The sequence below is a fragment of the Muscardinus avellanarius genome (assembly GCF_963383645.1).
Source record: "Muscardinus avellanarius genome assembly, chromosome: 13".
Classification (NCBI taxonomy): domain Eukaryota; kingdom Metazoa; phylum Chordata; class Mammalia; order Rodentia; family Gliridae; genus Muscardinus; species Muscardinus avellanarius.
This window is the reverse complement of record NC_137799.1, coordinates 5,525,721-5,538,946: the sequence shown is the minus strand read 5'-3', so window position 1 is coordinate 5,538,946 and position 13,226 is coordinate 5,525,721. Positions and strand designations below refer to the sequence as shown.

The 13,226-nt window shown below is 56.4% G+C and overlaps 1 protein-coding gene across 4 annotated transcripts in view; it reads left to right on the top strand.

Moving 5' to 3' along the window:
- Positions 1-13,226, top strand: part of PRRC2B (proline rich coiled-coil 2B) — a gene marked incomplete at both ends in the record, with an annotated part of 54,950 nt that overhangs the window by 18,775 nt on the left and 22,949 nt on the right. For all 4 annotated transcript variants that reach the window (XM_080709229.1, XM_080709228.1, XM_080709231.1 and 1 more), the window contains 5 exons: positions 1,565-1,655; positions 4,424-4,616; positions 7,303-7,618; positions 9,036-9,259; positions 11,235-11,430. In XM_080709229.1, the coding sequence (XP_080565355.1) occupies positions 1,565-1,655; positions 4,424-4,616; positions 7,303-7,618; positions 9,036-9,259; positions 11,235-11,430 (1,020 nt within the window). The remainder of the gene's footprint in view (positions 1-1,564; positions 1,656-4,423; positions 4,617-7,302; positions 7,619-9,035; positions 9,260-11,234; positions 11,431-13,226) is intronic.

The window sequence follows — 13,226 nt, the reverse complement described above, 5'->3', positions numbered from 1 at the left end:
TGTAAACATTCGACCTCCGGGCCCCACCCCCAGCTCTAGTTTTTATTCTTTATTTTGAAACAGTCTCACTGAGTTGCAAAGGGCCTCACTAAGTAGCTGAGGCTGTCCGCAAACTGCGATCTTCCTGTCTAAGCCTCCCGAATGCTGGGATTATAGGCGTGCGCCACCATGCCCGGCTGGTTTTCCACTTTTTAAAAAAAAATTTCCATGTAGAATAAAATTTATCCCTTTAAAATCTACAACTCAACGCTGGGCGTGGCGGCGCACGCTTGTAATCCCCGCGCTTGGGAGGCAGAGACAGGAGGATCACGCAGGTTCGAAGCTAGCCCCGCGCGCTGGCTTAGGAGACCCTGTTTCGAAGTAAAAGTATAAAATAGGTCTGGGAGTGTAGCCCGGAGGTAGAAGGGCTTCCAGGAACCCCAGTACCACACATACACACACAAAAACCTACAATTCCCCTATTTTTAGCACTCATAGCCTTCACCACTATCCAGTTCCAGCGTAGTTTAGTTCTATTGTCCAAAACAGAAAATGCACCTGTTGCTAATCCCCCTCTTGCAATCCCTGGGCAACCAGGATTCTGTGAATTTGCATCTTTCACACTCATGGGATCCTGCAGGATGTGGGCTGTTGTGTCTGGGTTTTTTTCACTCAGTAGTCAAGGTTAATCATGTTGTAGATCCACATCTTTTCTTTTTATGGCCAAATAGTATTCCGTTATGTGGATGTACCGCGTTTTGCTTCCCTGCTCATCCTTTTTTTATCACCTGTACCACTGAGGGCCTGAGGAGTGCCTGGAGCAAGATGGGCGTGCACATTTCGTGGCAGAGTGCCTGTGTAGCCAGGGCAGAGGCCCTGCCTGGCTTTTCCTGCCCTGCTCATTCTGCTGAGCCTTGAAATGCATGTTTAGTGTTTTGTCTGCAGGTTACGTGTGGCATGCCTGTAATCCCTGTGCCGGGAGGCTGAGACAAGGGGATTGCCTAGGCCGGGGCACCGTAACTTAACAAGACCCTGTTTCAAAATTTATAAAAGGCTGGGCGGGTGGCGCATGCTTGTAATCCCAGCCTTTGGAAGGCTGAGACAGGTGGTTTGTAGACAGCTTCAGCTACTTAGTGAGTCCTCTGAGCCCTCTTGCAACTCAGCGAGACTCTGTTTCCAAATAAAGAATAAAAAATAGGGCTAGGGGTGTAGCTCGGAAGTAGAATGCCCCTGGGTGTCATCCTCAGTACTGGCAAAAAAAAAAAAAAAAAAAAAAAAAAAGGGCTGTATGTGTAGCTCAGACGTATAATGCTCCAGGGTTCTATCTCCAGCAACACACACACACACACACACACACACACACACACACACACGCGCGCGCGCGCGATGAGATTTAAACATTGTCATCTGTGTGGGGCTGGGCCAGGTCAGCCATTTGCTCTGCTGGCTGGCGCAGGTGCTGGCAGCTGGGTGGTCCCACGCAGTCAGGGAGGTGAGACAGCCCAGGGCAGGACGCTTTTCTGCTGGGTCCTAACTCCCAGCGGCACTCATCTTTCCTCTTTTTTTCCTTCCCTCTGGCTCGTAGGCCTCCATGAAGAAGTGGACTACTCCGAGAAGCTCAAGTTCAGCGATGACGAGGAGGAGGAGGAAGCGGTGAAGGACGGCCGGCCTAAGTGGTGAGACTCCCCAGCCCCAGCCTCCCCCGCCGGCCCTGCTGGCTGCCGCCGCCAAGTGCGCTTCCTGGTTTCCATAGCAGCCTGGCAGGGCCAGACGGGTTTCTGCAGATCTGGGGATGGTAGCCCCTGAGGACAGCTGTTCAGGAACAGAGCCAGGCCTCACATCCGGGCACGCCAGGGTCCCGTGTCTGGGCCTCTCGAGTGTGGCGTGTGGCCGGTTCCTCTGTGGTTTGCAGGCGTGGTGCCTAGAGAGGCCCCGTGGCCAAGCAGCTCCGGAGGCCGCCTTCCTCCGGGGTCTCCTAGGGGTGTGAGTGCGCTGAAGCACAGGGGGAGCTCGCAGGCCAGATTCCCAGCACTTAATTTCACTTGTTTCCATCTTTCTCTCTCTAATTTTTTTTTTTAATCATTTTATCAGGCTGCCTCTACTTGGGGCCTTTTGGCAAATACTGCCCAGAAGCCATAATTCCTCTAGGGTGTTTTTTATTTTTTTTGTTTTGTTTTTTGATGGAACGGGGGGTGAACCCAGGGAAACTCTACCTCTGAGTGAACTAACTACACTCAGCCCTATTTTTTATTTTTATTTTTATTTATTTTTGTTTGTTTTTGGTGGTACAAGCAGAAGGGGTTCCTGGAAGCCCTTCTACCTGAGCTATACTCCCAGACCTATTTTTTTTATCTTTGGAAACAGGGTCTCTTAAGCTAGCGCGGCGGCTGGCTTTGAACCTGCAAGCGATCCTCCTGTCTCCGCCTCCCAAGTGCGGGGATTACAAGCATGCGCCACCACGCCCGGCTATTTTTTATTTTTATTTTTTTGTGGTGCTGGGGATGGAACCCAGGGGCCTTCTACCTCCAAGCTACACCCCAGCCCTATTTTTTAGTCTTTATTTTGAAGCAGGGTCTCACTGAGTTGTGGAGGGCCTCACTAAGTAGCTGAGGCTGGCCGTGAACCACGATCCTCCTGTTTCAGCCTCCCAAGTGCTGGGATGACCAGCGCGTGCCCCCACGCCCGGCCCCTCTACTTCTTACAGCAGTAGCTCGCGCCCCTGCTTTTCAGCTGCTGCCCAGGGCGCTGTGCTCGGCCTCGGCATGGCATGTTTGCTGGCCAGCCTGCCTCCCTCGGAGCGCTGCCCCCTTCCTTTGCGCATCTCCCCACGTTCCGACGGAACACGCTAGCCTTCCGCGCTGTCTGGTGATGAGCACGGCCATGCGGCAGCACGGCTCGTTTCCCCGCCGGCCGTTAGTGTTCATGCCGGCAGTCCACCGGCTCGTGTCCTCTGTCTTCACTTCAAAGCCCCCATAAGCACCCTTCTCCTGGAGGGGGCCAGGAACAGTCGACTCTCACTCTTCCTCCAGTGAGACACAAAAAATGAGCTATCACAGCATCTGGGACTCGTTTTCATGCAGCTGGTCTCAGCTGAAGCTGTGGACGCATTAGGGGCCGGTCTGTGGGTCAGTTGAAACAGTAAGCTCGGAGGGGACGAGACCAAGAGCAAAGACACAAGACGCTGCATCGAAATGTGTCCCGTCGCTCAGTTGATGTGAACGGGGTGTTCGCTGTAGGAGTGAGACGTGGGCTGTGGGCCCAGCTCTGTCACTGGTGTGACCCTGGTGACCGCCCCAAACCCGCGCCTTCCAGTGTCCACCCAGCGGGTCCATGATGCCCAGCTCCCAGAGCCCAGCCGCGGGCTTCCGCGTCGTCCCTGTGGCCTCATGTGCGTTGGCTCCTGGGACTCCCCGACTCTGTCCCCGCATGTGCTTTGGGGCTCTCAGGACCAGCATCCTTTCTTGTTTGGACCCTCTAGAGGTCACCTGCTTTGTCTTCTAAGAGCACAGACTTTTCTTTCTTTCTTTCTTTCTTTTCTTTTCTTTCTTTCTTTTTTTTTTTTTTTGCAGCAGAGAGGATTGAATTCAGAGCCTTATACCTCCGAGCTACCCCCAGCCTTACTTTTTATTTTGAAACAGGCTCTCACTAAATCGCAGAGGGCCTCACTAAGTAGCCGAGGCTGGCCGCGAATCCTGCGATCCTCCTGTCTCGGCCTCCCAGGTACTGGGATTACAAGTGTGCACCATCATACCTGGCTGAGCACAGGTCTTTTTTAGAGTGGTGTGCGTCGCTTTTAAGATCAAGTCAGAGATCGCCAGCAGCCGGTGCTCTCCTGTTTTCTCCCAATTCCCCCCCTTCCTTTCTCCTCCCCTCCACCCGCTGCAGGTGTGTGTGGACACAGATGCGCAGGCATGCGCGCTCGCCACCCCACCTGCTCCTCCCTGGAGCAGACAGTGTTTACCAGGCACCCGTCACGTGTCTCGATTTGGCCCAGCACTCCGCTGCTGCGCCGCCCGTCCGCTCCCATGGGGCCCCCTCTTCGGTGCTGGGTGTGCTTTCTTTGCTGTTCCTGCTTTCCCCCCATGGCGCCCTTCAGTGGGCAGCCTTTGGGGCGCTCTCCTGGAGCACCTTCTGTATGCAGGGTCTGAGGAAGCCAGCGGTGGGTCCTGGCTCCTTCCTACCCAAGTTGCTCCCTAGCCTGAGCCTCCGTTTCCAGCTCTTTAAAATGGGGCAGTAGGGACTTACCTTTGCAGTCCACGATCTGAGGAGCGTTTCACATCCTGCCTGCAGCTTTGTGGATCAGAGTGACTTGATAGACGTTCCTGTGGAATATCAGGGTCCTCACAGAAAGGGCGGGGCGGGGCCTTCTGATGAGGGTAGTCAGCTTCGATGCAAGGATCCGCCTGGCGGCCCGGGAACCCTAACGCGAGCGCCGTTCTCCTAGGGACAGCTGGGACCCGAGGACGCAGCGGCAGGTGGCCGTGAGCTGTGCAGACAGCGCCGACGCCAAGCGCACTCAGGAGGAAGGGAAGGACCGGGCCGATGCCGGGGGCCTGTCGCGCGGCCCCAGGAAGGTGCCGGAGCCTCAGCCACCGTCCAGAAAGCTCCACTGCTGGGCCTCAGGCCCGGACTACCAGGTATGTGGCCTCGGGGCTCCGTGCAGCGTTCAGCCGTCGCCCGCCTCGTCCCCCACCAAAGTCACTTGGCCAGGGCGTCGAGACGAAGACAACCACAGGTCCTCTACCGCCATCAACAACCACAAAGTTATAGAAAAAATCAGAGGCATGATACAAAGAACATTCTTTTTTTTTTTTGTGCGTCTGGATGGAACCCAGGGGCATTCTACCTCCGAGCTACATCCCCTGCCCTATTTTTTATTCTTTATTTTGAAACAGGGTCTCATTAAGTTCCCGAGGGCCTCACTAAGTAGCTGAGGCTGGCCGCAAACCTCGATCCTCCTGTCTCGGCCTCCTGAATGCTGGGATTACAAGCATGAACCGCCATGCCCAGCTAGAACATTCTTTTTTTCTTTTTCTTTTTTTTTTGGCGGTACTGGGGTTCCTGGAAGCCCTTGTACCTCCGGGCTACACTCCCAGACCTATTTTATTTTTGGAAACAGGGTCTCTTATGCCAGCCCGGCTTGCTTCGAACCTGCGCAATCCTCCTGTCTCCGCCTCCCAAGCGCGGGGATTACAAGCGTGCGCCACCACGCCCAGCGCAAGAACATTCTTTTTGAACTGATGGGAAGGCAGTTTGCTGAGCCCACGGCCCCTCTCGTTGCAGAGTCCCTCCGTGGTGTTCCTGTAGGGCCGCGGCACTCCTGTTAACATTACCGTAGTTGAAGGCAGGAAGCTAGTGTTGCTACGGCGCCTTGAGCCCATCCATGGGCGCTGGTCAGCTTCACGCTGCCGCGCCAAGGGCCTTCACGCAGAGGGCTCCGTTCACTGTCGCCTGTTGCCTAATCTCTGAAGAAGACAGGGCAGCCGCAGGCGCCTCAAGCGGGTCTGTCTGACGCAGGGATCTCACACCTTTCACAGGCGGGCAGCAGGCGACTGCGGCCCGGCTCTCTCCCCAGCTCTGGCGGCCACACGCAGGCACCTCTTAGTGAGGTGGCAGCTGCAGGCTCCGTGCCGTAGTGTGAACACTCCTCGCCATTTGCAGTTGACAAGACACCCGTGGGAGAGGTGTGGGACGTGCAGGTCTGTCTTACTCACCTGCTCCTTTGTTCACTTCGGGGGCTTACCATCCGATGCGCTCTATGTGGCTTGTCTTTGGTTGGGCTCTTGGGAGCCTCTGTGGCGCTGTGTCCTTTTTACACATTTTACCTCTTTGAGGGCCTTGCTAAGTTGCTTAGGCTGGCCTTGAGCCTGCGTCCTCCTGTCTCAGCCTCCCAAGTACTGGGATTATAGGGGGGGCACACCCTGTGTCCTTGTCCTTCTGGTGAGACTCTGTTTCAAACGAAGAAATCGAGCCAGCCATGGTGGTGCACGCTTGTAACCCCAGCATTTGGGAGGAGGATCGCGGTTCGAGGACAGCCTCAGCTACTCAGTGAGGCCCTCGGCAACTCAGTGAGATCCTGTTTCGAAACAAAGAATAAAAAATTAAAAAAGTAGGTCTGGGGGCTTAGCTCAGAGGTAGAATGCCCCTGGGTTCCATCCTCAGTTCCATTCACACACGCAAAAAGTAGCTTCATGCTTCTAAGTTGGAAGTTTACCGTCTTAAGACTCATAATTGTCTTTGAAGCATGGGCGCCGTTGGGGGGAACACTATATAACCACAGAATGTGTGTCGCTTATTTTTTCTGTTGAGATACAAGTAGCTTATGAGAAAATGCACTGGATCAGGGCGTGGGGGCGCACGCTTGTAATCCCAGCATTCGGGAGGCTGAGACGGGAGGATCACGGCTCCCAGACAGCCTCGGCTATAGTGAGGCCCTCTGCAACTAGTGAGACCCTGTTTCAAAATAAAGGGGAAAAAAATAGGGCTAGGAGTGTCGCTAGGGGGTAGAATGCCCCTGGGTTCCATCCCCAGTACCACAGGGGGAAAAAATGCACTGGTCTTTCCTGCTCGGTGGCTTCAGCAGTGGCACGCACGGCTGTAAGCATCATTCAGAACAGGAAGGCTTGTTTTCGGAAGTTTGTGCCCCGGACTTCCACACATCAGTCGCTGCTGTCCCCTGCAGAGCTGGGACATCTCTCCCAGGTTGTTGAATTTTCCACACTGCGTCTTTGGCACCCTGGTTGTTTGTGTGACTCAGGAACAAGAGCGATGTTTTGAGGTGTGCTTTCGACCTGTCTGTGACGATGGATTGGAAGCTGTATGTCTGGCAGTGAGTCCCATCCTCCCCTGCCTCCTTAAGCCCGGTGGCTGAATCTCCGGGGGGCAGAAGAGCAGCCCTGTGCCTCGGGAATGATGGTCCCACTATGTGGTGACTCGGTCCGTGTGTCCACTGGCAGTGGCGGGCGCAGCCACACTGTCCCCATGTTTTGGTCACAGCTTGAGTGTGTGGTGAACATCTCGTTTCACCTGTGCAGTCCCAAGGGCTCCTTTGTTATAAACCAGAAAGGTATGGGAAATGGTCCTTGCCCAGCTGCCATTCCAAGCGTGCACAGGACTGAGCAGGGCTGAACCCCAGTCCAGGGCGGGGACGGAGCTCCGCGATGGCGTACTTGCTTAGCATGGACGCGGCCCTGGATTCAACCCCGTAAAACCCAGGACTACCCGCCGCGTCACCGCAGCTACCCCTCCATCCCCCGAGGGCAGCGGCCCCCGGCTTTGGGCTCGCTCTCCCCCATCTCATCATAGACTTGTTCTCTCTTGCAGAAGCCCTCAGTGGGCAGCATGTTCCGGCAGCAGTCTGTCGAGGACAGGGAGGACAAGCCGCCCCCGCGGCAGAAGTTCATCCAGTCGGAGATGTCCGAGGCGGTGGAGCGAGCCCGCAAGCGCAGAGAGGAGGAGGAGCGCCGCGCCCGGGAGGAGCGGCTGGCCGCCTGCGCCGCCAAGCTCAAGCAGCTGGACCAGAAGTGCAAGCAGGCCCAGAAGGCGAGCGAGGCCCAGAAGCAGGTGGAGAAGGAGGCGTCCCGGTCCCCAGGCACCGAGAAGGCCTCGCCGCAGGAGAACGGCCCTACTGTCCGCAAAGGTGAGAGTGTGCCTCGGCCCCCACAGGGAGCCCCGGGCTGCGTCCGTTACTGCAGTTTAGAACCTGTGGCTAAAGGTAGATGATATGGGAAGCGTCAGCCACTGCGTGCTCAGTCCTGGGCGGCGTGCCTGGCCTCGGGTCCTGCTTCAACATCTTAACTGGCTGGCGCAGCGCCCGGCCTCTCTGGAGCCCGAGTCTTTGTAAACGGCGGGGTAGCACGGCCCTGCTAGCACACCGGCGTGCCACGCAAGCGTAGGACCCGAAGCTGCTGCCCAGCGTTCAGTGTGTGAAACACGGGCACGTGTTCATCGAGACTGTTGGTCTTGCCATCGCTCTTACTGCTGCGCTGCTCGGCAAAAGATATCCTATCCTTTTACTCAGAACGGAAAACATCCCTGCTTGTGGAAGACATTTTTCCTGGCAGTAGTTCCAGAAGGAGCGGGTCACGTGGCTGTGCCAGAGACCCTGAATAGCGCCGTGTAATTAACACCGTGACAAGGGACTCTCTCCAGGAACGCCGTCAGCTGTGTTCTCTATAATTTCTTGCCGTCAGCTCTCGCTAGGAGACGGGCGCGTGTTAGTTTAGTTCTCGGGAGCTCCGCGGGTGGGCCAGCCGTCAGTGCCCTTCTGGCCGGGAGACAGAAATTGGGTTTCCCACTAATCCCCTTCCACTGAGGTGTGAACGAGCATCACACCGGTCTCCGGGTACTTGTTGAGATGGGATGGGGAGAGATTTTGATGAGCATTTTTTATTTGCACGCGCGCACGTGTGTGCGTACACTTACTAGATACTGAATCCAAGGATGCTCTACCAGTGAGCTACATCCCTAGCCCTTTTTATTTTTTATTTTGGGTCAGGGTCTCCCTAAGTTGCTCTGGCTGGCCTTGAACTTGCCATCCTCCAACCTCAGCCTCCCAAGTAGCTGGGATTATAGGCGTAGGGTACCGCAGCAGCCCTGGCACTGTTTCCCGTCTACTGTGTCAGCCGTCTTAGTGGATTCTCATGAAAGCCCATGGTGTGGGCATAGTGGTACCCTTCCAATAACGGGACAGACAGGGAGAGGCCAGAACGCACTTAGGCCACACGGCTTGTGGCGGATACGTTCTTTGGGTGATGGGTACATGGATGGGCTATTGTTGAATCCCTGGCTGCTCTGGAGTTAACTAGACTTCGTCTGTGACTGTGACCGCGTTCCTCTAACCACACCATCTTCAATATCTCATCTCTCAAGCAGCGGTGGGTGGAGCCTGCTCACAGTATGTTAGAGAAATCTGTGAGATGACACCGGAGGAGCGCGTCGCACATCGCCATGCAGGGCTGTGCACAGTCCCACTGGGAAAGCACCTGCCATTCAGCGGCGAGGCTGCCGGCTCTCGTGCGCTCACCTTGGCGATTCTCCACTCACTCATTCTCTAGGCTCTCCGGAATTCCCTGCCCAGGAAGCCCCCTCCACCTTCCCAGAAGAGGCCCCCACAGCTTCCCCGGCTGTGGTTCAGAGCAGCGGCGGCAGCAGCAGCAGCAGCAGCGAGGAGGAGGCCAGGGAGGCCGGGTCCCCGGTACAGGAGTTCTGCAAGTATCCGAAGTCCCTCCCTCCCCGGTTCCAGCGCCAGCAGCAGCAGCAGCAACAGCAGCAGCAGCAGGTAAACAGATGGATGGGACGTTTAAAGGTGGCTCTGAACAGAGCTGGCGACTGAGGGACTGTCCCCTCTCTCTGTCCCCACGCCCCTGCAAAATACAGAGGCATCTGGCGATGTCCCGGTCCCAGGCAATGCCAGGATTGCACCTCAAAACCTGTGAGCTCAGCAGCTCACCCCGGCCATTATTTCTGCAAGCGATAGAGCCTCTAGGGACAGATGACCCCGGGACTGGCTTATTGGTCGTGCTCTCTGATACTCAGAGGAAAAGAGGGAGTGGTGTGTGCGCTGACTTGCACTGGTTAGCTTGGAGGTTTCTTCATTCTGAAGCAGCTCAGCTCGGAAGCTCCTTAGATGTGCAGGGGCTCACAGGGCTCCTCTGCGGTCGGGGGGAGGTGGCGGGCTGTTCTGGGAGCCATTATCCAGAACATCAGCTTCAGCTGAAGACGTAGGTTTGTGGGCTCTGGGGGGGCGTCCCATCCTAGCAGTGCTTCTTACTGGGCGTGAGCGGCCCCGTCCACTGACCCATCAGCATCAGCAGCAGCCTTTTATAAAGCTGAGAGGGCCCTGGAGAGTTCTTGCCAGCTGGAAGCACTTTCCTGGGGGCAGCAGAGGGCAGAGGTGCTACCCGGTGCAAGCCCAGCAGCTGGGTGTGCAGTCAATGACGACCTCAGCAGGAAATGCCCAGACCGTGTGCCCTGGGGAAACAAGCCAAGGTCGTGCGCCTTGCCCTCCTGTCTCTTTGATTTCCTGTGAAACCACCCGGTTGTCTCTGTCTTGGGCTCCCAGTATTCCAGGGCCACATTAATTGTGCGATTCCTTAGCATTCTTGAGTGAGTGCTTGGGCTCTGACGGTCCTGACGGGAGGTCTCTGGAGTTCCGCAGCAGTCTCTGTGGCTCCAGGCTACGCAGCATAGCTGGCGGGGGAGGCGGTGCTGGGCAAAGCCTTCCTTCAGAATTGATGGCTTTCAGCACCGGGCAGCCCGGCTGATCAGGCTCCCCGGGGACCTGGGTCTAGACAGGAGGAGGAGCCGTGGGGTAGAGGCCACAGCCCAGCTGAGGAGCTCTGTTTAGCGAGAGCCAGCAGGTGCACCTGGGACTCCAGCCCAGGGCAGCCTCGGGCTGCCAGCTGCCCACGGCGGTCATTCTGTTTGCAGAGCAGAAGGGTTTTGGCGCACTCCTGGCAGCGAGCTGTCCTCGGAGTCCGACCCAGCACGGGAGCCCTGCTGGAGCACTGGTCTGAGCTTCAGAGGGAGGTCGGCGTCCGAGGTCACTGATGGGCTAGAGCAGGGCCTTGATTTTGGATGCTTTACCTGGGGCCCCGTATGCCAAGGATGTGGTCGGGGAGGCCCCCGGTGAACCAGGCACGCGCAGTCTCCCGGTCTAGACAGGACACCACCAGCAGGCCCAGTGACGGCTGCGAGTGCCATCAAAGCATGGCCGTGCCACGGGGACGGAGCACACGGGGCCTGGTCTTGGGGGCCTGTGAGCCCGGAGCAAGGGTTGGTAAGCTGGAGACGTGGGCTTAGGGACAGGAGGGAGCGACGTGCCTCAGACAGATGCCTGGCGTGTTCCAAGGCCTGGCGCGGGCAGGCCGAGCGTGTGGGGCGGTCGGGCCACTTGTGGAACCCAAGCCGGAGAGGCAAGGCCCCGCTGGCCATGGTGGGTCCCCTGGGCCGTCCCCGGGCTGGGCGGAGGACACGGAAGGCTCCTTTGTTGTCAGGGCCTGCAACAGGGAGCAGGGAAGCGATCTTCGCCCGGGGTGCGTGGGGAGGGTGGCGAGGACAAAGGAGAGGGGGAGGGCCATGCCGTGTCCGGGTGGTGGCTGTGGACCAGGAGGGGCTCCCCAGGAGGCAGGCTTGGCTGAGTGACCCCTGTTGTGAAGGCCCCGGCCTGAGAGCTGCGCTGCCGGGCTCCCCCGAGCGGCTGCCCCTCCGGCGGGAGCCCGGCACCTGTGTGACCGCTCTCTCTCCCTGCTCAGGAGCAGCTGTACAAGGTGCACCACTGGCAGCCGGTGTACCCCCCGCCCTCCCACCCGCAGCGCGCCTTCTACCCGCACCACCCTCAGATGCTGGGCTTCGACCCCCGGTGGGTGATGATGCCTTCCTACCTGGACCCGAGAATCACACCCACTCGGACACCCGTGGACTTCTACCCCTCGGCCCTGCACCCTTCAGGTGAGCCAGGCCGGCGTGGCCGGGCGTGCGGAGGCTTGGCCCGCGCGGAGCCCGTCCCGGCCTCTGTCGGGCACGAGGCTGGTGGGCGTTTCGCGCACTGAAGGCCCAGTGATGCTCTTGTCGTGAGAGTTTCGGGAGGGGTCACGAAGGTCGCGTGGTACGCGTGCTCAGAGTCCTCCGCGCTCTCGCTTCTCCTTCCCATTCCTACTGTTCCTTGTAGGTTTTCTCTCTCTCTTTCTTTTATTAGTCATCCCATAGGTGTAATTTTTTTTTTTTTTTTTTTTTTTTTTTTGCGGTATTTGGGATGGAACCCAGGAGCATTCCACCTCCAGGCTACACCCCCAGCCCTATTTCTTAGTCTCTTTTGGAACAGGGTGTCAATTAGTTGCAAAGGGCCTCACTAAGTCACCAAGGCTGTCCATGAGCCCGGATCCTTCTGGCTCAGCTTCCGGATGCTGGGGTTACAGGTGTGCATCACCACGCCCAGCTCTTCATCTTTTATTTTGACACAGGCTCTTATGAGGGTCTGAGAGTCTCCCTAAGTTGCTGAGGCCGGTCTCAAACCTGCAATCCTCCCAGCCTTCTGTCTCAGCCTCCCAAGTTCTGGGATTGGAGGTGTGTGCTACCATGCCCAAAATTCTGTAAAGGCCGACTTTGGGTGTCTTCATTCTTTTATCTCATTTGGGTCTTATTTAATTATTTTCTGCTATTCCTCCTCTTGGTTCTCCTGGGGGGAAAAAATTCCCCCTGTATTTGGAATCAGACCCAGCGCCGCTATACCTCTAAGCTACCTCACCAACTTTTATTCTTAGCTAAGTTGCCAAGGCTGGTCTTCAACTTGCGATCCTCCTCTTAGCCTCCCGTCTCTCGGGGTTATAGGTGCAGGCCAGTGTGCCTGGATTTTCTGTTCTCGTTTTAACTAATAGTGTTGGAAGCTTGGTTCATTGATTCCTGACTTTTAAGATGATCTTTAAGGTGTTCATTTCCAGGGTAGCTGCCTGTAGCCAGATAATATGGTCCGTTTGAAAGGGACGGGGGTCAGCACACTTTTTCCATCTGGGGCCAGATAATAAATATCTTCGGCTTAGGTCGAGCAACTCTTCAGTTTTGCTGTTGTAGGAGGAAAAACAGTCATAGACAACAGTAAATGGCTGCATTGGGTTTACTCACCCACTGAAACCTTGTTTATGAGCCTAGCTTGGTGGTGCGTGCCGGTAATCCCAGTACGTGGGAGGCTCAGACAGCAGGATTACAGGTGTGAAGACAGCCTCAGCAAGTAGTTAGGGTCTCATCAACCTAGTGAGACCCGTTTCAAAAAATAGGACTGGGGGTGTAGCTCACAGGTAGAATGCCCCTGGGTTCAGTCCCAAGTGCCACAAGAAAGAAAGAAAGAAAGAAAGAAAGAAAGAAAGAAAGAGAAAGGGAGGGAGGGAGAGAGAGAGGGAGGGAGGGAGGAGAAAGAGAGAAAAGGAAGAAGCTATTATCTATAAAATAGGTCGCTGGCCAGATTTCCTTCAGAGGTCATAGCGTGCTGACCAACTCCTAGACGGGTTGACTCTCACTGAGGTCTTCTTTATAGGCTGTTACGTGGACTGATGTTTTTTCTTTTTGCCTCGGAACCTTCTGCACGTTGTCCATGGAATTGACCTCCCAATTGTGTCGTACAGAATCCACACCACTGCGCGTTTGTCCCCCATCAATCACTGAGAGCTGCGTTGGGATCGCCCGGCGGGAGGGTCTGGGGCGTGCTCAGTGGTCGAGGCCTCTGCTGATGCTTCACAAGACCCTGGGTTCAA